This window comes from Dromiciops gliroides, chromosome 2, assembly GCF_019393635.1.
Source record: "Dromiciops gliroides isolate mDroGli1 chromosome 2, mDroGli1.pri, whole genome shotgun sequence".
Lineage (NCBI taxonomy): Eukaryota > Metazoa > Chordata > Mammalia > Microbiotheria > Microbiotheriidae > Dromiciops > Dromiciops gliroides.
In genome coordinates, this window is record NC_057862.1 from 698091943 (window position 1) to 698116777 (window position 24835).

Here is a 24835-nt window from a genome sequence, read left to right on the forward strand (position 1 = left end):
TGGTCTCCCAAAGGAAAGGGGCGGGCTTGAGTGGGTGGAGTGAGCCCAGAGCCCAACAGGGAGCAGGGGGGCCCAAGGCCACAGCAGGAGACAAGGCAGCAGGGACCTCTTTCTGAGTAGCACTGGGGCATCTGCTCCCCTGGGGCTGGGCCCATTCTTGGGGGAGTGGAGAAGTGCCAGCCGCTCAAACCTGCTCTGGTGGGCAGGTCCCCCCGGCGCGACGTCAGGGCTCTGGGCTGAATTTAGTGGCTTAGGATCCTGTGATTGTGTCTTTGGGGGTGTCAATGGAGAGAACCCCGACTCTGAAGTAAAAGCCCCCAGCTTCAGATCCTTTCTCTGGTGCCTACTGGGACCTCGGCCAAGCGGCTTCAGATAAGGAGTCTCTGCTCCATCAGCTGGAGAAAGAGGATCCATAATGCCGGTCCTTGGAAATCTCCCGTGAGCCCGCATCATCTCCGCCCGCTCTGGACGCAGTGCGGGATGCTGGGAGCAAAGCTAGGCCAGCGGGTCCTTCCCGGGGCCCACAAGCCCCACCCGCCCTCCCCAGCCGGTGCAGAGAGAGTCGGAGGCAGGGCTCCCACTTCTTTATATTAAAAGTTTATTACATTATGAAAATCTGCTGTACATGGAAAACCCCACTGGATTCAGTACAGCTTCGCCAAAAGCCAAAGACGACCACCACTCAGGGAAAGGAAAATCCCGCCTTCTGGCCCGGCCTCGGGGATGGAGGCCAGCCAGACGTCAGCCGCCACCAGGGCTGCCCAGTTCCAAAGGAGAAGTGCCCCAGGCCCATGGCCTCCGAATGAGGAAGGCTGGAGACCCGGGGATGTGTCGGGCCCAATGCCCTCACCTGGGGCAGGCGGTGCTCGTGGCCCCTGGGACGGGCAAGGGCCCTCGTCTTGGTACCGTAGGTCAGAGCAGTGGAAGGTAGCAGAGCTCTGCCCCAGGCAGAGCCCTGTCACCCCGGGAAACAAGTACCCTGTTGCTGAGCAAGGGATAAACATCACAAACAGAAACTGTTTGGGCTTCCAATTTCGGTACCTTTTGGGGGGGAAGCAGATCTAGCATTGGCCCCTTGAGCCCGGGGCCGGGGGCCTTTAGATGGGGGGGGGGGAAGAGTTAACTTATGTCCAAGGTAACAGCCCAGTTAATCATCCGTGGGCCCAGAGGGAAGGGGAAAGTGTGGGCACTACAGGGGAATGTGCAAAAGAGTCCCTGGCTGCTGGGAGCATCAGTCCCGAGTTCTTCCCTCCTCCCAGCTGGCAGGGGCAGCTGGAGGCCCCCTGGGGCCGAGGCCAAGCAGGAGGCGGAGCACCGCTGGTCACAGCCTTAGCCCACCGAGGCCCTCTGAGGGAGGCCTCGGAAGGGGAGGGCTGGAGGAGGGGGAGGGGGCTCAGCTCAGAAGAAGCAGGGACTAAAGCTTCCTTCTTTCTGAAAGGTCACACGGAAGTCTTCCCTCCTGCGCCCCACCTCCACCCCGAGTTAGCAGACAGAGACCCAGCCTGAGGCACTGAGGAGCTCAGGGTCAGAGTGGACCAGGCCAGAGCAAAAGCTGGAGGCAGAGCCAGGCATGGGGGGAGATTCCAGGCTCTGAGTCCTGAGTGGAAGAGACGGTTGAGGGTCTGTGTGCAAGGGGGCAAGGCAGCCAGGGGAGGGAAGAAACACCGGCCATGCTCCAGAACGGTGCCGGGCCATCAGGCGTAGAACTCTTCCTGCCGTTGAGGCTTCTGGTAGGCGCCGTTGGCCTGTTTGGGCTCTTCCAAGGAATAGCTGCCTTCATCCTTCTTCTTCATCCGGTAGAGCATGAATCCGACCAGGACAACAGCAAAGAGCAGGCCCACAAGGCCGCCGGCGATGACCCCTGGGGGAACAGACACAAGCTTGAAGAAGCACACGCGCACGTGCACGCACACACACACACACACACACACACACACACACAAGCAGGAACAAGCACACACGCACCGCACAAGCACACACAGTTAACAAGACTATAAAAGAACAAAACTAAAGTCTAGAAATCACCACTGGACCCCAGCCTCCGAAGGTTTCTGAAGATGAGAGGACCCCCCAGGAGGATGACAGTTCCAAGCAGAGGCAATGATTCTGCCTGGGGGGAGGCGGCTGAGCCCTGGGCTCACCTGCCAGCTCTGGGGCTTCCCAGTCACTGAACCTCCCACTACTCCCAATCTGTAAAATGGGCCAGCGATTCTCCCCACCCAGCTCACAGCACGCCTGCAGCCCTGACCCAGCTTCCAGCTGCCTGCTGGTGTCAGGAGCAGGCCAGCATCTTGCTACCAGAGGCACCAGGGCCTAGGACTTCCCTGTGCTCAAGGGAAAAGTGAATTGCCCTGGACACCCTCAGGAAGTCCCTCCCCCTCCCCTCTATGGCGGGGCTGCTACAAACTGCTTAAGGCTCCCATGGAGATTTGGAGGAGGGTGCCGCTTCCAGCTTTCATTGGTTTTTGAGGGGAAAAGGGAAGAACTGCCAAGCAGGAGAAACAGCATGGACAAAGGCTCCGAGGTGGAGCCCCGTCCACACAGGGCATGCCTCCTATCTGCTCCCTCGCCTTCATTCAGGGCTCTCTTGCATCTGACTCCCCTCAAGGCTACAGCCGGGGAGCCCAAGTCCCAGTCCGCCCTCCCCACACATCCAGTAGGCATTGAATGAAAGTCACCTCCTAAAACCTCCTTGCGGTCCAGGATGCCCTGGGAGGCGCCGGTGGCTCCACTGTCCACAGCCTCCTGGTCCGGCTTGTTCTTCTCCAGTGAGGAGCTGGGTCTCTCTCCAGATGTGATGAAGGTGAAGTCATCGCTCTGGGGGAGGGGACACAAAGCAGGAGGCAGTTCTCAGTGAAGGTCTCCAAGAAGGGACTCTCTGCCCTCACTGCCCACCCGAGGCCCAAAGTCATCCCTGGAAAAACCTCCGGTTGTTCCAGGCTCCCCATCTCCTCAGCACCCTCTGCCCCGCTGGTCGGGGAGGGCGGAGCCAAGAACCTCATTTGCAGAGGGAGCTCAGCCTTCTTCCTGTCCCTGAGGGTTCAGAGAGGGCAGAGAGGGGGGCACGAGGAGAAAGGGGACTGGGGGAGATGCTACAAGAGGGTGCAGACGTCCCCATGAAGGGGTGCCTACTCTGCAGGCTTCCATTCTGTCCTAGGCGAGGGCAGAGCACCAGTGAGAAGCCAGGGCAGAGGTCGGGGCCCCCACAGCTTCGAGATCCTGGACAGTCACTGCCCGGGGCAGGACGGCGCTGCCTCCTGGGTGCTCAGACCCTCTGCCAGCCTCCCAGCGGCTTCGACAAGAGTACTTGCCCCACTTCCTGAGCTCTCCTCTCCCGGATGCTGACTCGTGCCTCTGGCTGGCTGGCCGCTCCCTGGAGCGCCACTGGCCAAAGGGCCTTCGTCTCCAGTCCTTGGGGACTCGGGAGCGGGTACCCTAGGGTGCACCGCGCCAGGATCAGAGGACACGGGGTCTCCCGCCGTCAAAGGATGGTGGGTAGTGGAGGGAACCGTCACTGCGGGAGACGAGGGAGCGGGCTCGTGGTGGGGGGCAGGCTCTGCCTCAGGCCCCCTTCCAGGGGGTGGCGCGGATCCCTCTCCTGAGGTTGCTCGACCAGCTGGGGAGGCGTCCCCTGGGCTGGTGCGCTGGGGCTCAGGAGCAGCTGTTGAGGTTGTGGTCGTGGTGAACACGCTCGGCTTCCGCGGTACGAGGTTCAGATCCAGCAGCGACGTCTCAGACAAGGCCCCTGCAGAACAATGGCGGGTCAGCTGCCAGGGCACGCATGGGGCGGGAGGAACAGGGCAGCGCGCAGGGCACGGCCGTGGCCGCGCAGGGAGGCGCTGGCATTCTGGCTCCGGGCTCCAAGTTCTCTCCCAACTCGGACTCCGCCTGCTCTCCGGTCAAAGGGCCCTCCCAGGACATGCCCGATTCTGGTCCTGCTGATTACAGGTTCCTTGGTCCGTGTCGCATCCCCCGAGTATAAACTCCTGGAGGACAGGCAGGGGCCACGCCTCCTCGACCCGGACCAAAGTCAGCTCATAGACACTCACAGGATGGTCTCCACCCCTCACTGGCCTAGCCCCGTCTGAAGGAGAGGAGATGGGCTCACCTGGGCTTATCCCTTGTCAGAGTCTGTGGAGCCTGTCCCAGCTCGGGCATCAGAGGCCTGGGCTCCTGGCCTCGTTCCTTACTACCTCGGTGACCTAAGGCAAGCCCCTTCCCCCGTCTAGGCTGGGAATGAGAAGCCCCCTAAAGGAGCCTTTGTAAGCCTCGGAGGCCTGTGGCTAAGGCGGGGGAGCCCGGCACCCCCAGTTTGGAGGGGAGTCGGGGAAGAGAGGAGAGGAGCGGAGCCTCCCAGCTCCCAGCACTGAGAAACTTACCCACACCAGAGCCGGAGAAGGCATCGTCATCGTCAGCAGACCCATCGAGGTCCTCGGGCGGGGTATTTGTCACCATGAACTGCTGTAAAGAGATTTTAGAGAAGGGAATGTCACCCCAGGGGCCACAGCCCCTTCCTCCCGCCGGCCCCTGGGTAGAGGGAGCCAGAGCCACAGGCAAGGGCCAAGCCTTGGGGCCCCAGAGAGGCTGAGCCGGCTCCCCTCGAGCCCAATCCTGGGCGCTGCATCAGTCCTGTGAAGTCTTTCCAGGTTTTTCTGCCTGCTCATCACTTCTTATAGCACAATAGCATTCCATTCGTATGCCACAACTTGTCCAGTCATTCCCCAATGGATGGGCACCTACTTAGGGGGTCCTTTACCTCTTCTTTGGCGCCCCAAGCCTTCCTTCCTAGAGGCGAGTTATTGGACAAGGCCACCACAAAGAGAGCTGCTAGAAATATTTTTGTACATATGGGTCCTTTTCCTTCTTCTATGATCTCTTTGGGATACAGACCTAGTAATGGTATTGCTTGGTCAAAAGTTACACATGGTTTTATAGCCCTAGGGCATACTTCCAAATTGCTCTGGGGAATGGCCAATTCACCAATAGTACATGAGTGTCTCAATTTTCCTGCATCCCTCCAACATTTATCATGTTCCTTTTCTGACATATTAGCCAATCTGATGGGTGTGAGATGATACCTCACAGTTGTTTCAATTTGCATTTTTCTAATCAATAGTGATTTAGAGCATTTTTTTCATATGACTATAGATAGCCCTTCTGATGCCTCTTGTAGTAATATTAAGTTTTAGAGGAGTGTAGTAATATTAAGTTTTAGAGAATGTTTCTTTTTTTTTGTTTTTATTATATGTTTCATATCTAACAACTAAGATTCTGAATTTCCTTAGACATGGTTTTGAGAACTCTCAACGTTTAATTTGATAATTAGCAAAGCTATTTAAAGTTGTGTTAAACTCAATTTTGTAGGAAATTTTCCTGGCTGATGACCAGCATCTACACATTTGAAACACCTGAATAGACTTTCCATTCCACGACTACATCCAGAAGACATCCCAAGAATCATCTGAGAAAAGACTTCCAAAGACTTAAATGGACATTGTCCTGTTTTCCTTTTCTATATTGTATACACTGTTTATAATGCCCACTTACTAAAAGGGGACTGCCTTGGGGGCAGCTAGGTGGCACAGTGGATAAAGCACCGGCCCTGGATTCAGGAGTACCTGAGTTCAAATCCAGCCTCGGACACTTGACACTTACTAGCTGTGTGACCCTGGGCAAGTCACTTAACCCTCATTGCCCCACAAAAAACAAAAAACAAAAAACAAAACAAACAAAAAAAAAGGGGGACTGCCCCCTTTAGCCTTAGTCAATGTGTTGTTCAAATTTCTTTTCTCTCTTTTCATTCCCTTAACATTGTTAGTCATAAGTATCTGTAATGTTATTGCTTCATTAAGGAAACAATGTTTCTTTTCTCTTTTTTGGCAGGGCAATGAGGCTTAAGTGACTTGCCTAGGGTCACACAGCTAATAAGTGTCAAGTGTCTGAGGCCAGATTTGAACTCAGGTCCTCCTGAATCCAGGGCCAGTGCTTTAATCCACTGTGCCACCTAGCTGCCCCCTGGAAACAATATTTCTTAAGGAAACACAGCGGGGAATGTGAGAAAATAACGGGATTTGGCAAATACTCAAAGGCTCACCTGGAGATTAATCTAAACTGATTGAATTAAGTGAGAGTGATTGACTCTGCTGATTAGCCTACTTCAAGTTAATTAGATTGTAACCACACCTGGCTGCCCTTAAGGAGGTATTATTCTCAGAAGCTAAGGACTTTGAACTCAACAGGAGACCATGTTCAAGTCCAGTGAACCAATGGATTTGGATGATGCTAACCAATCAGCTTGAAGCAGTGTGTAAGGACCGCCCATGCTCTGGACCTATCAAAAGCTTCCACACTCAGTTTGAGAGTTCATGGTTGAAGCAGGCTCATGGTGGAGGACTTGAGGATGAACTCAACCAGGCTGGAACTCTAGGCTAGACAGGCCTTTCCTTAACTCCACGTATTTTTTTTTCTATTACCTGGTATGCTTTAATAAATGCTTAATGCCCAAAGACTGGTGCTAAAGCTTCTAATTTAAGGCGACCACACATTAGATTTTTTAGACATCACAGCTAGAATTTTAGCCCCTCACACTCTGAAGAACAGAGTGCTTGGTTTGGAGTCAGGAAGACCTGGGTTCAAATCCTGTCTTAGACACTTGACAGCTGTGTGATCTTGGACGAGTCATGACCATTCTCAGCCAAAATGAGGGAGGTAGGATCAGTGGCCTAATATCCCTTCTAGATGCCCAGTCCTTGCCCTAGAGGAGCTCAGGCTCCAGCCAAGGGGGCTGTGAAGTCACCTCTTTGCTTCCCCCAAGCCAGGGCTGAGCTCAGCCTCCAGGTGGGACTTCCTAGAGGAGGGGAAGCCAGGAAGGATCCGGGAGCAGGAGCTGAGGTTTTAATGTTTACTAGGCCAGAGTGAACAGGCCAGGATGGGGGGTGTAATGGGAGCCCAGCTCCCGTGGGTGCCAGTCATCTGAGAGATGAATCTCGTGAGTCAGGCGGGGGGGGGGGGGGGGGCTGGGGGCAGAAGCCCAGGTGAATGAGCTGCCCTGGGGAGACAAAACAGGTTAGGTGAGAGTCTCTCATAACCCTCTCTATGCCAGGGAACTGACCCACATTACAGCAGAGGCTGCACCAACCTGCCAGCTTGAGAGGCTGGGGCTGGGCAGGGACCCACAGCTTACCTGGAGTCCCCGCCCATGCCCCACTTCCTGACCATGACACTGGCTAACTTCCTTCCAGGCCCAGCGCAGGGTCCCCCTCCCTCTTCCTCAATGCACCCCCCATCCAAAAGTTTCCTGAGCCCTCCGTCTGGCCTTCCCTTTGTCCCATCACACCCTACCTTGAGTGACCTATCTGGGCACAAGTTGTAGGCGACCCCACTGGAAGAGGTCTTCTCTGTGGGCTGGCATTGGGACCGGGGCCCAGTCCCCACCTTGTACATCAGAGATTCTACAACAGCAGGGGCCTGGGGCAACTGTCCACAGATCTCCCAGGGTTGAGCAGGGATGGCTGGTCTCTAGTGCTTGGGCTAACCATCAAAACATCAGCACGGCAGAACACCCCAAAAGCCCCAACCTCATTGTCCAAAGAAGGAGCCAGAGAGGGCAGAGGGCTTACCCAATATCACCCAGATGGGAAAATAAGGGTCACAGGCTGGCAGCCCCAGCCTGGGCATCTCTGCAAAGCAGAGAACCCCCGCATAGGAAATGGGACTGTTTGAAGTCATGTGATGCAACAGGTCACAGGGGGAAGAAAGACACTTCCCCACGGTCACCCAGGGGCAAGGCCAAGAGTCCAGAGAGAGATGATGTGGCACTGTCTGATCAGTGAGGGATTCCAGGGGCACCCAGAGAGGGGCAGGTAGAAATAGTCTGCCCAACAGGAAGAGGGCACACATGGGCATCCCAGGTAGAAGCCCAGGATGGGAGGAGACCTCAGATCCTTCACCTCCCCCTCAATCCCAGAAGCGACTGAAGCAAAGCAGGCAGTGCCATGAACGTGCAAGCCCTGACTGCCCACCCTCTGACCCAAAGCCAAAGAGAGCCCTCCTTCCCTCAGCTTTCCTTAACCCCACCCCCTTCCCTGAATCTCTCCAAATAGCCTTGGAGCACTAATCCACTGTTGGTGGAGTTGTGAAAAGATCCAACCATTCTGCAGAGCAATTTGGAACTATGCCCAAAGGGCTATAGAACTGTGCATGCATACCCTCTGATCCAGCAATACCAAAGACATCCCCAAAAGAGAAAAAGAACTATTTGTACCAAAATATTTCTAGCTGCTCTTTTTGTGGTGGCTCAGAATTGGAAACCAAAGGAATGCCCGTCCATTGGGGAATGGCTAAACAAGCTGTAGTCTATGATGGTGATGCAATATGATTGTGCTCTAAGAAATGACAAGCAGGAGGATTTCAGAAAGGCCTGGAAAGACTTGTATGAACTGATGTAGAGTGAAGTGAACAGAACCAGGAGACAGCAATATTATTTGATGAAGAACTGTGAATGACTTAACCATTCTTGGCAATACAAGGATCCAAGACAATCCCAAAGGACTAATGATGAAGCGTACGATCCACCTCCAGAGAAAGAACTGATGTTGATGGAAAAGACTGAAGTGGGCTATTTCTTACTTTCTTTCGTTTTTTCTTTTCTTTGAGTTTTCTTGTACAAAATGACTAATGTCATCATGTTTTACGTAATTGCACATGTATAACCTATATCCGATTGCTTACTGCCTCAGGGAGAGGGAGGAAAGGAGGGATAGAGTTTGGAACTCAAAACTTTAAATAAAAATGTAAAAAATCTTTTTAAATAAAATGAAGGTAAAAAAGAAACAGAAAGAGAAAGAAGCTCAGAAAGAAAGCATTCTGCAGAGGGTCATGACTCAGCCAGGCAAGGGTCCTTAATCTGGGGCCAGAGGTTCTGGGTTCAAATTGGGCTAAGTCAATGGTCCCTGAGTCTCAGTGGGTTCAGAAGCTCCTGCAGGTCTCAGGGTCAGTGTCTGACCAGCCAGCTCTGCCCCAGTGACATGGTTTGGCCTGATCTGAGAAGCTTTTTCTAACTGGGAGGGAAGGAAGCAGTCCAAGGTCCAAGCCTCACTATGGGAAAGAAGGGCGGTGATCACCCAGGGGAGGGGCAGATAAACCGGGAGACCAGAATTCACCAGACTCTCCCAGCCCTGCCCCAACAGAGCCCCAGGGACTGGGAGCTAGTGAAGGGAAGCCAGCAGCCCAAGGCTGGGAGGTCAGCGAGGGGCAGTGGGGACAGAGTGGTGCATACACAGGCATTCATGGTGGCCCTGATTTTGCTTCACTTTTCCTTCCTCTGGAAGGAGGATTCAAGAGGGGGAGGGGAGGAGAGACATCACAACAAAGGGCCTCAAAGGATCATGGGAACCCTGCCTCTCAGGCACCTAAGAGGCTACCAGCCTGGCCAGAAGCTTCTAGCAAAACTCTGCCTTTTAAAACAGACCTGACGGCCTGCTGGGCTCCCAACCCCGAGGCCCATTCACCAGCAGGTCCTGGGCCTCTGGTCTGCTCTCCCCTAAGCTTCCCTAGCCCAAAGTTCTCTGCCCGCAGAGGAAGCAAATGGAAGCTCAGAGCCCCCATGGGAGATCGAAATCTGGACTAAGGACAGAGCTGCCCCATTCCTGAATTCTCCCCAAGCGGCTCAACACTGACCTGCCCGTCGGTCAACAAGCAGTTATTGTGCACCTACTGTGTAGCCAGCACCATAGGTGTCAGAAGAGGTGTTGGAGACAGACCCCCGTGACTCGGGGCAAGAGCCCTCCAGTGTCTGGGCCTGCACCCTCTCCCCTCTGCCTCTTCACACTCCTGCCGGCTCCATTCTCTGGGCGGCTCCCTTCTTCCCAGGTTTCAGGGGCCGGCCTTCAGGAAGAACACCACGCAGGCCAAGTACACGTGAGGACTACTGAGCACATGGTTCCCTATCAGAGAAACGTGGCTGCCCTGCCCTGTCTGAAGCAGGAATGCCCAATAAGTGGCCCTTGGGATGCCCTGCCCCAAGGACACCATTGCAACACCCGGGGCAGAGCACGGGCTGTGCTGAGCACAACTGGCTGCCTGCTGGCCATGGCTCCCTCCCTCCCCCAGCTCCCCCCACAGGACCCCAGCAGCTTTCCGCAGGTGTTGTATTCCGATCTGGGATCTACCTCCCAAACCAACCCTAAAACTTGGGAGGAGAAAAGCAGAGCCTCGGGGACAGCCCCAAATCTCAGGGAATCTGGGGTGGGGCAGACAGACCCAAGAGCAGAATTCAGAGTGGGCAGAGCTGAATGGGAGCTGGGGGGGGGCACTCTCAATTTATCTTTTATTTTGTGTGTGTGTGGGGGGACAATGAGGGCTAAATGACTTGCCCAGAGTCACAAAGCTAGTAAGTGTCAAGTGTCTGAGGTCAAATTTGAACTCAGGTCCTCCTGACTCCAGGGCCGGTGCTTTATCCACTGAGCCACCTAGTTGCCCCCTCTCCTTTTATTTTAAAGATGAGAAAATCGAGGCCCAGAGAGGAGCTGGAGCGTGCCCGGGTCACACAGCAAGCCTCGGGCCTAGGCCTCCAGACACCTTGTCCAGCAGCTCCACTATCCTGAGGATGGGCATCACTGAGCTCAAAGCTGGCTCTGCCCAGGACCAGCTGTGGAGGCCCAGTGGGGTCTGCAATCTAGAAATCGGAATCCCAGGGTCCACAGAGGCCCCTCCCTGTCTCTGAGAACAGGACAGCCACCCCAAAGCTTTGTAGAGTTGGTGCAGGAGCCTTCCGGCTGGGCCAGCCACCCATCCACCAGTCCCTGCACCCGCCCCCCACCCCAGGGGCCTGCAGGCATGACCGTCTTCCCCCCTGGCAGACCCAATCCTTTATCAGCTCCCTTTCCTCCCACGGAGAATCCCAGGCAAGCTGTAGCGTGCCCAGGCCGGCTCGACTGAAGCAGGGAAGGGCAGGACAAGGGGGAGGGGGCAGGGGACCCAGCCTGCAGGGAGGAGGGGGGAAGGGGGAGCTGAAGAGGGAGCCCTGAGTCATCCAGAAGGGAGCAGGGCTGCCCAGGGCCATATGGACTAACCCCCTTCACAGGAGGGGGAGGGCGGAGCTCAGGGGAGGCACAAGGGGGATGCCCCCCAGCACCAAGGGCAGCCAGGGAGAGAGCCAGCTCCCCCCTGGAGCCCGCCCCCCACACTGGGCACTGGCCAGTGAGGATGTCCCAAGCTGGCTCCTTCCAGGGTCCTGAGTAAGGAACGAGGGCAGCTGGGGAGAGGCTGGGGATTCTGCCTCAGTTTCCTTATCAGCACAGGAAGGAAGGAGGTTGGTCCAGATGGCCTGAGAGCCTTCTAGGACTTGGCACTTAGGGCTTTCAGGCGCAATCTGTTCAATGGGGATAGTGAGAATTTAGAGAATGGTGCCAGAGACTGGGAGAGCCCGCCAGGGATGCAGAAAAAACCTCAGAAGTCACCTTGGACAAATACTGGCTGTAGGACCCTGGGCAAGTCACTTCACCTCTAGGCTATTGTGTTAGATTCTGCACTGGTGAAAGGAGCAACCTTCCTTCACCAGAGAAATCACAGGCCCAGAGAAAACAAGCCAACCAAGCAAGCAGCTCCTTCACTTAAGAGCTCAGGGGTCAGGATTTGAACCCAAGTCCTCCAGCTCCCAATGAAGCTTTGCTTCCCACTCGTTCTCTGGCCTCCTTCTTCTGGAGACACCCAGCCTGGCCCGACCCCTTCCCATCAGGCAGCGGACAAGAGCCCAGAGGGTCGGGGGCTGGGTGGGGGGGACACCCCGCCTTGTCCTGGGCCTCATGGGGCTCCCACACGGGGCGGGGGCTCCTCATGCCACCCATAGAGCAGGAGGAGGATTCTGCTCAGAACCTGACTCGTTCTTCCACCCACCACCCCCATCAACCCATCCTGGTGAGCATCATGGGGCAGGAGGGAGAGGGGAGGCAAGGTTTGTACAGAGTAATTCATACAGCGGTGCTAATGACTTGCCGCAGCTCCCTGGCGGGAGCGCAGCACAGAAAAGACAGGGCCCCCAGCACCCCCGGGTCCCCGGTCTAGGCGAAGACCCAGCCTTGGGTGGGGAGCCGAGAAGGTGCGCGCCGCACAAGCTGGGACTAGTTCCCGTACCCGGCAATGGGGAGCCGGCCCCAGGATAACGGGCGGGCGAAGACCAGTTCTTCCGCTTGCCTTTCACCTGGGCGTGGGTGGGCACCTCGCTCTGCCCCTGAGCAAACGCAGCCAGGCCAGACTCTGGCTCTTCCACCCCTCCCCTGGGCAGGAGAAAGTGAGCCCGCCCCGCCCCTTCCCCCGCCCCTCCGCCCAGCTTCCCCCTTCCCATTTTCCCCTCCCCCACAGCTCCCCCCGCGCCCCCCCCTCCCCTCCGCCTCTGCCCCATTCAGTGACCCAGCCCGGCTCACAGCAGACGCCTAGACTGGGCAGGCGGCCTGAGGGCCAATCCTGCCTCAACCCCAAGGGCTCAGCTCTCCTCCTCCTCCTCCTAAGGCATCAGTTTCCCCCTTTGTAAAATGAGGGAGCTGGACTTGGCCGGGGGCGGAGGTTGGAGGTGGGGCTGGTTCCTCTCGGTTTCACTCCGAAGGGGTGAGCCATGTCCCCGGGGTGTAGGACGCTGCTTTTGTTACTCTTCAGCTGACTCTCTGTAACCCCTTTGGGGGTTGTCTTGTTTGCCGTGTCCTTCTCCAGGTCGTTTTACAAAGGAGGAAACTGAGGCACGCGAGTGAAGTGACTTGCCCAGGGTCACACAGATAGGAAGTGTCAACACCAGATTTGGACTCAAAGAGATCAATTTTCCTGATTCCCAGCCCAGCACGATGCATTGTGGAGCCACCCTGCTGCCCACCTTCTAGGAGAACATCCTGCCCCAAGGACCCCCTGGAGGTTGGGGGCAGGAGCCTCCCTGAGAACAGGCCTGTGCTGGCAATATTTTCCACTCTAAAAAACTTAAAGTTGGACTTCTCTCCTTTCTTAAGGGGGGGGGGGGGACTATGGGTGTGGAATGCAGCATACTCTGTATCCACTGCTTTTGGCTGTTTTTTCCTTTGTTACAAAGGAAGGCTTCCTGGGCAATGACAGAGCAATGGGTTACTTATCCTTGGGCTCGGGAGGCCCTGGAAGGAGCAGACGCCACCCACCAGCCTTCCTGAAACCCCCTTCTGCCCCCAAGGCTGAGCCACCACAAGTGTCTTAATGTTACCACAGGACATTTTGAGCCTGAAACAAGGCCTGGTGCCCAGACCTCGGCAGCAGCACAGAAGGCGTGGATGCTCACTAGGCCTCCCTATCCTTCCCCAGCCCAGGGGCTTCCCCTGACTCCTCGACTCCCTCCCTAGGGGCTCTGCAGACCCTAGAGTTCTCTGTGACCCTGAGCTGGGTTTTCCAGCCTCCCTCCGGCTCCTGCAGTGCCCCTGCCTCCAAGCAGCTCACGTGGAGCTTGCTGGAGCTCCTGGCTGGAAAGGGCCGCAGAGAGCAGGGAGTGCAATGCCCCTCCCCCTTATCTTACAGATGGGGAAACTGAGGCCAGGCCTTGGAGCCTGACCATGGCTTCCTCCACCCAGTCATCAATAGTATCTGCAGGCCAAGAGACTCGAGTCAGGAAGTACCCCGAGTTCCTCCCTCACCAGGCCCACTTGCCTCCCATTTCCCTCTATTCAAGGCCTTTCTTCCCACAACCACCTGGTTTGACAGATGGAGGAATCAAGGTCAGAGGTCAAGTCACTCGGCCAAGCTGACGCATCAGCCAGAGGCAGCATCTGAACCCAGTTCTCCTGATTCAGAGTCCCATGCTGTCCCTTCAGCCGCCCTTCCTCTGCCCTGTCCCCCGGCCACAACCATCCTTGACAACACAGTCAACAAGCATGCGGAAGTACCCCCATGGGCCAGGCATTGCTTACATACAAAGAAGGGCTGAGCCAGTCCTGCCCTCAGGAAGCTTACATTCGAATGCTCTGAGCAGGCCCAGTCACCGGCACCCCACTTGGCACCCCAAGCCAGCCTGCCGGCCTGCCCACCCATGTTGGACTGGGGCCGCAGGAGGGTGCTCAACTTCACCTCTGACCGCCCACCTGGCTCAGCAGAAATCGGGGCAAAAGTGAATGACCACTAACCACTAACCTGGGCAGAGGCCGGCAGAGCAAACAGCAGGTGCTGCCACCCTCAGCCCACCTAGGGGCACCCAGAGCCCGGGCCTGCCCCACGCTGCTCACCAGACCTTCTGAGACCTTGGGATTCCAACCCCCCACCCACCCATTTTACAGACCAGAGGACAACTGGCACCCAGGCCTGGCTCCCTCTGAGCCCCACACCAAGCATTGCCCCATGAAGACAGAGCCCCAAAGACGAGGTACGCCCATGCTCCCCAGGAGGCCTCTGGATGGAAGCCGGCCCCTTCTCCCAGGCAGGGGCCTCAGGTTCCTCCTAGGTCAATTCAGGAGGTAGCCAAGATGACCTCCACATTTCGATGCAGGAATTCTAGCCCTTGGCCCCCCAGGAGAGCCCAGCCTAGGCCCCCTCAAGGGGGACAAGGAGCCAGGAGACAGTGGAGAACAGCAGCCTGCTTCAGGCAGACCAGCCCCACTGGACACCTGGCTGTCCCCTAGAGCCCCACTTTCCACACACACGTGTGTGCTCACACATGTGCACAATGCACACACCTACCCCCCCCTTGCTCTGGTTGGGCCCTCCACGTGGAAGGCCACCCCCCCACCCCCACAGTTCCCCTCTGACAATCCTGCTGTCTTTCCAAGGGGTTAAGCGCAGCTGCCACACACTTGGGGGGCTCTGGAGCCCAGGCAGGAAGTCTGCATATCACTCTCAGTCCATGAGGCCGGGGCAGGGAAGGGGCTGCTTAAGGTAACATGAACCCCCTGGATTTGCACCCAGAGGCGCCATCTGGCCAACACCCCTGGGACACCCGGGCTTCGCTCCCGCACCCTAAGGTGGAAGTGCTGTCCTCACCTCCAGCCTCCTTGGGCCAGTGTGGAGGCAGTTGTAGGAGGTGGGGCCAGCAGACGGCCAGCCAGGGGCGGGGCGGGGAGGGGGTGCCTGGGCTAAGCTTGAGCTTGGGACTCAGGGAACACTTCCCGAGTGCTGGGGCCTTCTATCTGGCCCAGGGCCCTGTGGGTACCTGAGACATGTAGGGCCACACCTGCCGCCCCCACCCGCAGCCCAGCCCAGCTTCCTTGGAGGATGGTGCAGCCTTCAGCTACCAGGCTGGGGAGGGGGCTGGGCCTAGGCGCCCCGGCCCCGGGCTGGCTCTGCAGGACCTTGCTAAGGAGAGCCCTTCCTTAGTCACCATGGGCACACCTACGGAGCGAGCTCTCTCCCCACAATGAAAGCTCGGGGTGACGTCAGCCCCCCAAACAGCCTCCCAGGTGAGCTGGGCTGGCTCCAGGCACCAGCTCCCGAGCCTTAGCAGTGCGTGCTCCAACACGCCACCACATCCGCTCTGTGCTCCCCCAGAGACGCCGCCCAGGCCCTTTCACTGGCTCTGGGGCCTTGGCATGAACCCCCCCCCCCGCCCTGCCAGTGCTCAGGACACACTCGACCGTTGGACAAAGAGGCCCACAGACTGCGGGGGGGTGCTTCAGCAGCCCCCCCCAACCCAAAGGGTGGCCAGTGCCCTTGCTTTACAGGGGAGGAAACTGAGGCCAGGGAGGGGAAGGGGTTTAGTCTAGCTCCCAGGGGGTACCTGGTGGAGCTGCGACCCAAGCCAGGCCCTGCTTCTCAGTCATTGCTGTGAATCTCATAAAGGGACACTGCACCTGAGGCCCAGCACCCAGAGGTGACAGGACCCCCCTGGTCACCCTCCCTCACAGAAGCCCGGGCCTGTGATGTGAGGCAGGCTGCATTAAGTCTCTGGGCCTTGGTTTCCTCCTCTGTAAAGTGAGCTCCGACTGGCCTGGCAGAGCGCCTGGGGCTGGGGGCTGTCCCCTGGAAACCTGAGAGGGGCTCAGGGGAGGGGGCTCATCCGAACACCCCTCTCTGTGAGACCAGGGAGTCCTGACTCCCTACCAAAGGGGGCGCTCCCCCAGGGCAGAGATGCCGCTCGCGTCTCTCTGCCCAAGGCTCTGAGTGGGCACATGGGGCGGGGGCTCCATAGCAAGTGCTCAGATACTTGTGGAATGAATGGTTGGAGAGATGGGGGGAGGAGGGAGGAGGAAGAGGAGGAGGAAGGCTCGTGGAGCCAAGCATCCTGGGCCCCCTCAGCAGGTGAGCAGCAGACACAAGGCAGCGCCCCTCACCTTCCCCGGCCTCAGCTCCTCCAGCATAGCCCCCATGGACTCAAACCCAGATGTCCCCCCAAGGTGGGGGCTTCTGATGCCAAAGTAGGCACTGTCAGGTCAAAGATGCCCACAGCAGTGAGGGTGGGCCCTGCCAGCCAGGTCCAGGAGGGCATCACCGAGGGGCACATGCCACCTGGCTGCCCAGGGCAGGTCACAGGTCACTGAGAACAGTCTCTCTCTCCATTTATGTCCCTCATCCTGGCTCTGAACTTAATGGGCTCTAGGCCCTGGCCCCAGCAGCTCCAAGGCCCACCACCCAGGCTCAGCTCTGCCACTGGGTCATGGGAGCAGAGGTCAGGGCGGCACCCGCCCCCCCTCATTTGACAGACCGGTCCAGAGTGGGGGCCGAGCCCCAGCCAGGCTGGGCCAGAGCAGGCCTGGGGAGCTGCTGGGAAATCAGCAGCGTTTTGATCCCTGGGCTAAAGACCCCGGAGCAGTGTCCCCTCTTATCTCTTCTCCACACAAGCCCCAAACCCACCAGGCTACTCGTGTACCTTTGCCCCATATGGGCAGAGGGCCTGCCTGACAATCAAGGGGACAGACAGTGCGGCCCAATCGAGGAACCCAAAAAGTTACTCAATCAACAAATATTTATTGTGCTGGAAGGGGTAGGGGACAGTGGGGGGAGGGGGGAGGGGGAGAGAGGCAAGGGGGGTCAAGGGGAGGGGGGAGAGAGGTGAGGTGGATCACTGGGGGAGGGGGAGACAAAATCACAGAATGTCAGACCTGGATGGGACCCGGAGACCCCCAAGTCCAGGCCTCTCATTGGCCCAGGGGAGGGCTAAGGAGGGGAGCAGGAAGGGGGCAGACCTGAGCCCTAGAAAAGGGAAAGGACTTGTCTAAGGTCACTCAGGCAGAAGCTGGATTCTATCTGACTCCTTTGATGGACAGGAAAGAAGTCCTTCCCCCACACCAAGTCTGAGAAGCTTGGGATGGGACCCCCACTGCCAGGCAGGGCCGGGCAGGGGCGAGCACCAGCCCAGAACACAGCAGGAAGACCTGTTTGTCCCTCGGGCATCAGCCCAACAGTGCCTTCAGCTTCCCCCAGGGCTCAAGGCCGGGGAGACCATATCACCCTCCACATTCTGGCCCAAGAAGACCTCAGCCACTGCTGACCTTGTCCTGTTCTAGCCCAGCCCGCCTCCTTGTGTTTCCTCACTCAGAGCTTCATGCCAAGGATGCCCTCCATCCTGCCTGAAAGCCCCCTTCTTCCAGGCCCGGGTCAGGGACCACCCCCTGCACCCCCCACCCAAGGCCTCTCTCTCCCTCTTCCTCAAGGCCCTTCATTCCTTCCTCTCAACCTGAAGGCTTCTGGAGGAGGGGTCTCCTGTCCCCCAGAGACTCTAGACTGAGTTCTGAAGCAAACAGGCCAAGCAGAACTGCACCAGACACTGCATGAGTGGCCAGGGGGCGTCCAGGCTGCAGAGGCGCCTGTTTGGGGGGCAGGTGGGGAAACAGAGCCAGGGGCCAGACGAGATTTGCTTCTCCGGCCCCCAGCCTGTGTCGCCCCCACTGCACCACCCTGCCTCCTCCTCCAGCCTCCCTTGGGATCAGGGTTCCAGACGTCAGCAGCCTCGCCACAGGGAAGAATTTAACTCTGGGAATCTCCCAGAGCTCCCCCAATACGCACAGCCCCACTTCCCTCCCTGGGGCCCACACCTGGGTGAGTCACCCCAGGGAGGAAGGATGGCCAAACATCTAGAATTAGACAGCCACTGAGGCCCTGACAGAGAGGCCTGAGGGGGTCTGGGGGGGTGGAAAGAAGAGGCAGCAGCCGGGTCTGTGACCAGCTAAGACATGGATTTGGTCGAGGTACCAGTGGGGAGGGGGGAGAGAAGGGGCCCTCAGACTCCCCAACCAGAGCCTCCTCTACTAGGGCAGGCCAGGGGGAGGGGGAGCTTCCATTTCATCATGCTCAGCAGAAGAGAAACTGAGGCCCAGGGAGGCGGAGGCACTTATGAAGGGAGAGAGAGCCGGGACTCGACCCACATTTGAAGGGGTGTCTTAGAGCCTTTCTCGGGCTGCCCCAGGGGTCTCTCAGCTCCCTCACCCACCCCACATACACACCCCTCCCTTCTCTTATCTCCTTCAGGACAAGGCCAGGCCCCCATGCTGGGCCTGCCCTCAGGAAGCTCCCGTCCTCTCCGGAGCCTCTCCATCGTGCAGGGCCTAACGTGACTGTCCTAGCCGTCAGCGGGCCTGGGACCCACCCTATCCCTGCCACCTGCCTCGTGGGCTGTGAGTGGGCATCTCTGGGGCCCCTAGGGTCTGCTGCATCGAAGGGACAGGATACTGGAAGCCTTCAGAGGCTGGAATGGGGAGTGGGAGACCTATGGGCAGCGAATCCCGTCTGACTCTCATTGAGTGACCCTGGGCCAGTCACAGAAGCAGAGAAGGAGCTCGAGGAAATACCCTCATCTTACAGTAAGGAAACAGAGGCCTAGAGAAGTGAGAGATGGGGGGGCTGCGATCCTCTGGCAGCATGGCCCAGCAGGCCTTGGGCAAAGTCTGGGCCACCATTTGTCAAGTATGTGGGAGGAATAGCACCCGGGCCTTCTCATTCCAAAGCCAACACCCCTCGACGGCAGCACAATGCCTCCAAAGCCCCTTCCCCAGTCTGAGCCTCAGCTTTGCTACCTGTAAAATGGGAACATTGTAGCACGTTGTAAATGGGGATGGGTCACAGACCAAGATCATTACTGTCATTATCATGGAAGGAAAAGTGAATTTAGAGGCCTGGGGGTCTGGGCTCAGACCCTGGCATTGCCAGCGGCTCTTTGCACTGGCCCCACTCCGGGGTTGGGTTGGGCAGGGGGAGGGGCTGATGTTGGAGACCCTCAGCAAAGGCCCAGGCACTGCCAGTCTGTGCTGCCCTCACCCCAGAGCCTTCCATCTTCCAGTCAGTCGAGCCACAAACATTTATTAAGCACCTACTATATGACAGACACTGTGCTAAGTGATAGAAGTCATTCATTAGGAAAGGCCGGGGCAGCTAGGTGGCACAGCAGATAAAACACTGGCCCTGGATTCAGGAGGTCTTGAGTTCAAATCCAGCCTCAGACATTTGACACTTACTAGCTGTGTGACCCTGGGCAAGTCACTTTTAAAAAAAGACTTGGGGGGCAGCTAGATGGCGCAGTGGATAGAGCACCAGGCCTGGATTCAGGAGTACCTGAGTTCAAATCTGGCCTCAGACACTTAACACTAACTAGCTGTGTGACCCTGGGCAAGTCACTTAACCCCAATTGCCCCGCAAAAAAAAAAAAAAAAAAAAAAAAAGACTTGCTAGGAAAGGCTGGTGAAACATCTGTAGTCCGGTTAGTAGTGGGGTGATGGATGGGAAGAACACAGGGGCTGGAATAAAGAGGGAGATACACTACTGAGCCAAAGATGGGGGGGGGACTCTTCTACCCCAGTCTGACCCAGCCCAGCTCAGGAACTCGGCCTGAGCTGACAGGCTTCCCCTTACTCAGCAGAGAGCACCACCTGGGCTTGAGCCTAGGAGCCCTCACCCGGCAACCCTTGGGGGGCCGCATGGCCCTCCTCAATCACCACTCCATCAGCCAGGTACCTGCCCTGCCCTCCCACCCCAGCCCCAGCCCAAGCAGAGGTGAACAGAAAGCTAGGGGAGATCCAGGCCCCCTGCCTCCAGATAGAGGGCCTCCCCAGCTCCCCAAGACAGACAGGAAGCAGAATATCACTATCATTGAGAGAATCGAGAGTTTCCTTTTCAGGGGTCCAAGTGGCTCAGAAGCCAGGCCAGCAGGCCTCCCCACGGCAGAGTGGCCGAAGGCTCCAGCACCACCTGACCCTGGAAGGAGGCCCTCCCCCCACTTCTCTGGCTCCCATCGGCCCTGGCATGGCCAGCGTCCCCATCCTCCAGAACCATGTAGGAAGGACAGGGAGGAGGGTGTAGCACAAGAGTCCCCCCCACTTGTTAACATCTGCTGGAAATTACTCGTAGTGGTGCACGTGCTTTGGGTTTGCTCATCTGTGGATATGGTGTTTTCTTGGGCGAGTGTAAGCGTTGGGAGGGCAGGAGCAAGTTGGGTTTGTAACTCTGACCCGGTGCTTGGCACATAGGCAGCACTAAATCAAGGATTGTTGGTCGGATTTGAATTTTCTTGTAAGAAAGGGGCACATCCCCACCCCAGGCTTGTTCCCTGCCGAAGACTCGTCTGTCTCTGTGACTAACATTCAAGGGGTGGGCCTACGGGCTCTCCGAATCCTTGGGGAGCTCCTTTGCCTGCCCTCCTCCTGCCCTGGGGGCATCCCTCCGCTCCCTGTCCCAGATTCGAGAACTGATCTGACACAGTGACCCTCGTCTGACACACCTGTGTCTAAATGTACAAACCTGGTAGCACCAGCCTGGTGGTTCTCATTGCAAACCTCCTTACCCAGATTTTACACACATTTCTAACAAACCTCGCTGATCTGAGGCACGTGCAGAGCCCCACGTGCTGGCAACCCTTTCAGAGAAAAGCAGAGCCAAGGCCCAGCATTCGGGGACTAAAACCAGGAGACCAAACCTATTCTCAACCCCGCCAGAGCCCCGGGCGTCATGTTTGGTACGATAGGCCAGAAGTTCACCAACTAGCTGGGTGACCCTCGGCAAGTCACTGTCTCTGGGCTGCCTCAGTCGCCTCATCTGTAAAATGGACGGCCTAGAGGTGCCTTCACGCTCTGAGTCAGAGTGGGGCCCCCTCCCCATCCCCAGGTAGCGACCGGAGAAGGGCCAAGCCAGTGTGGCTTCCCATAGAAGCAGGAGCCGGAGCCAAGAGTGACATCACCTCGGGAAGGCAGCGGAAGGCCAGGGAGGCAGCGCCCTCCCCTCCTTGCCCAGAAGCCTCTCCAACTACACAGGGAAATGTCTCTACTAGTCTCCCATCATTAGGGGAGTCGTTTTTATGCCTCCCCTAAAAAAGAAATAAAAGAAGAAGGGAAAAGTCGTTCTAGACCAAGAGCTCAGATCCAGAAGAAGGGTCTGCAAGGCCAGAAAGGGGCGGGTGGGCGGGTGGCCCTCCCCCATCCCTGGAGAGAAAAGCGTTTCAGACAAAGCGGTCGGATTCTCTCGGGGCTGGCTCCAGAAACCATCCGGTGGGCCCTAGTCCTTGCTGAAGCATGGCGGGCAATGTTCCCGGCACGTGGCCATGCCAACAGCACCTTTGGCGCTCTCTGTGCTGGCTGGGGGGCTCCTGTCCATGCCAAAGTCAAACCTTCAGGGCTCCACAGATACCACCTCTCTGCCATCCACTCAGTCACCTGGGGCCAGGAAACAACCCTAAGTGTGCCCCATCCCTTAAACAGAGGGAGGCCAACACTCCCCAAAGCAGAAACAAGCTTGGTCTGCCCAAACTATTGGAGTTGGAAAGACCCAAGTTCAAATCCTGCTTCCGATACTCACTAGCCACGTGACCCTGGGCAAGTCACTTCACCCTGTTTGCCTCAATTTCCTCATCTGTAAAATGAGTTGGAGAAGGAAGTGGCAAAATTCTCTACTCTCTCTGCCAAGAAAACCCCAACTAGGGTCACAGAGCCTCGGACACAACTGAATGACTACTCTTTAAACCCTAAGCAGTGGAGACCCACAACACCCAGGTCTTCCCCTTCTTCGTCCTTCCCTCCCTAAACAATGTGCCAATGTGAGAAGGACTGGAACGGCCCCTGTGTCCAAACCTGATGTTTTCCAAATGAAGAAATCTTGGAATTTTCCCCATGGCCCCTCAGGCCCTTCCAGCCCTAGGTCCTCCTGAGCTGTCTGGCCTCTTTGGCCTCAGCTTCTAGGAGGCAGCTGTGGTGGAGGCTTAGCCAGAGTTGGGGAGAAGTCGGTAGGTGCCCTTCGCCATCTCCCGGGGCATCTAGCCTATACAGAAAAGCTGGAGATGCTGCTGGGAAGCCTGCTGCCTACCTCTTTTCAGGGTGGCCACTTCCTGTGGGGCTTTTCTAGGCCTCTGGAAGAGGAGGGATTAGACTGGGCAGGTTCTAAGAGCTCCTTCTGATTCCCAAGCTAGAACACCGGTGGCCTGACTCCAGCTGCGTGTGGCAGAAGGAAGGTTCCCGACGTGCTCTATACCCAATGGGCCCACCTGGTGGCCACGTTTGCAGGTCCAGCGAGGGGATTCTCAAGGGCCCCGCATCCTGGCCCCGGGGCCTCATGGGCTGGTTTTGGGGGGAGGAGGGGAGTCTGCTTTGCTGTTTGTTGTTAGAACAAAGCAAGGGGAGCCCTTCCCCCAGAGGGCTCCTAGCGCTGAAGAGGGAACTCCTAGCCCCGCTCTGAAAGCCCGCTTTGGGGAAGCAAAGCCAGGGAGCCGGCAGACGGGCTGGGGGAGGGGAGGGGGCTCATGGCAGAAGCAAGCCCCCAGAGCCCCGAGCAGAGCTGGAGCTCCCAAAGGCTCACCCGGCAGTCTCTCTACAGGATGGGGGCCTCCTCTTGCCCTCCCCCTCCCCCTCCTCCCTCCCTGGCAAAGGGCAAGTACGGGGTGGTGAGGACGCCCCCAGCGCCCCGGCTTTCCCCAGAGCCTGGGGCTTCAATGCCACCAGTGCAAACTGGGCCCAGCGGGAGATGAGTAGAGCTGCACCCCCATGCCAAGAGCCGTCCCGATCACTTTATGAGACAAAGTTACGGCCTTGGGGCTGCCCCCCCCGTCAGGTCTCTTCCTCCAGGCCCCCCAGGCCGACCACCCAACCCAAGCGCCCCCCGGCCACAGTGGGGGAAGGGGGAGTCTGGGAGGCCGAGAGGGGACCCGCGGGCCGCCTCCTGGAAAACTTCCTGCTGCAGGAAGCAAAGGGAAGGGACGCCCAGGACGGGACGGGGCGGGGGGGGGGGGGGGAGGGACTGGCGCGCAAGGAATCCGATCTGCTCTGGAGGAGGGCGAGATCCGAGCCGGGTCTGGTTTGAATTAGGGCCGGCGCAGGGAAGTGGCGGGGGGAGCGGGACGAGAGCGGGAGGGGCCCCGCGGCGGAGGGGCCCATGGGGCCCGGGCTGTCCCCGACCCAGAGGCCGAGGGGCGCACACGTGAGGCAGTTTAAATAATTGAAGGGGGGACCGGGGGCGGAGGCAAGCGGGGCCGCGGGCGGAAAAGCCCCCGCGGCCCGGGCAGAGAATGGGGGGCCCCCACGTGTGCTGGGGCGCTCACACTCACACTCGCGCTCAAGCCCAACTCATTCACACCCTCGCTCTCACTCACGTTCCCAAACTCCCTCACCCTCACCCTCGCACTCACCGAGCGAGCCGGATGCCCACAGAGCATCAGGGCGCACAGCCCCAGAAGCGCCGCTGCCACGCCGGGCATGATGCTGGTGCTGCTGCCGCCGCCGGGCTCGGGACTGGGCTCAGGACGGAGCGGGGCCGCTGCCCCCGCTGGGCTCCGGGTGGATCGGGCCGCCGCTGCCGGTGCCCGGGCTGGGGCTTCGGGGCCGCCTGCTCAGGCGGGGCTGGGCGGGCTCCGGGTACTGCACCCCTCGGCCCGGCAGGGCACGGCCAGGGCGGGGCGGGGAGCGGCTGGGCTGGCAGGGCCGGGGGCTGGCTGGCTCGCTGCTCGCTCGCTGGTCTGTGCGCCGAGCTCGGCCGGGCTGGCTCGCCTCCTGCGATCCTAATAAACCCGAGGCGGAGCCGCAACTGCCCTCCGAGCTTCTGGCGCCGCAGCAGCCTTGCGACCTACCTCCCTGCCCACCGGGCCACGCCCCCTCCCGCCCCCGCCCCTGGCAGGGTCCGACCCCCAGCGGCCCCGCCCCCTGGCTCGGGCCCAGCCCCTCCTCTCCGGTGCTTCCGAGGCGGGGCCGCGGCCGCCTCACCTGGCGGCCGTCCCTCCTGCCTGGGCGCCCTGAGTCTTGGCTTGCTCTGGGGCGGCGAGCCAAGAGGTGGCGGCCAGGGCAGGGCGGGGACATCCTCGGATGGAGGCATGGACTCCGGGGAGAGAGCTGATCATCCCTCCCTGTCTAGTTCACCCACCGATGCCTAGTTTATTTACTGCCAGTCTGCGCGAGCCCATGCCCCACACACTGGGCACCTACTGTGCGCGGGAGCCTTGGCTGAGGGCCACAGTTTAGCCGGACAAACCAAGGACGCGCGGGACCCGCGCGCTGCCCTCAGCAGTTCTGGCCTTTGCCCAAGTGAACCCGACCCGGCCACCAAAGGGAGCCTGAGCTGGCGGGCCCTAGAATCCCAACGCTTACCTGACGGATCCTGTAAGTGATCCCCTCAAAGCCTGGGAAAAATCGAGGACATTATACAAATACGTACATAACAAGGGAGGAAAGAACTTTCCACCAACTTTATACTGATGAGATAAATGACGAAGATGATGATGATGTACATGGCGGGGGGGGGGGTGGTGGTAATTCATGTCTACTCGTGGTGTTGCTCAGTTGTTCAACCACGTCCAACTCTTCCCGACCCACGGACCACACTCCACCAGGCCCTTCCATCCCCAAAGTCTGTCCAGGTCCATGGTCACTGTTTCCATACTTTCCATCCAGGTCCTCCTCTGCCGCGCCCTCCTCCTTTTGTCTTCAGTCTGTCCCAACATCAG

At 58.3% G+C, this 24835-nt stretch overlaps 1 protein-coding gene across 2 annotated transcripts; it reads right to left on the reverse strand.

Annotated features, from left to right (window-relative positions):
• Positions 1 to 575: 575 nt before the first annotated feature.
• On the reverse strand, positions 576 to 23930 carry SDC1 (syndecan 1). Of its 2 annotated transcripts, none has more exons than XM_043989708.1 (5): positions 23528 to 23930; positions 4380 to 4461; positions 3312 to 3745; positions 2679 to 2817; positions 576 to 1861 (listed from the first exon to the last, which is right to left on the reverse strand). In XM_043989708.1, exons 1-5 carry the CDS (start codon positions 23594 to 23596, stop codon positions 1695 to 1697), a joined length of 891 nt encoding a protein of 296 aa, XP_043845643.1. In that variant the 5' UTR covers positions 23597 to 23930; the 3' UTR covers positions 576 to 1694. The 2 variants fall into 2 exon arrangements, with proteins under 2 accessions (XP_043845643.1, XP_043845645.1); XM_043989710.1 differs by lacking the exon at positions 23528 to 23930 and adding an exon at positions 9716 to 9855.
• Between the last annotated feature and the right edge of the window lie 905 nt (positions 23931 to 24835).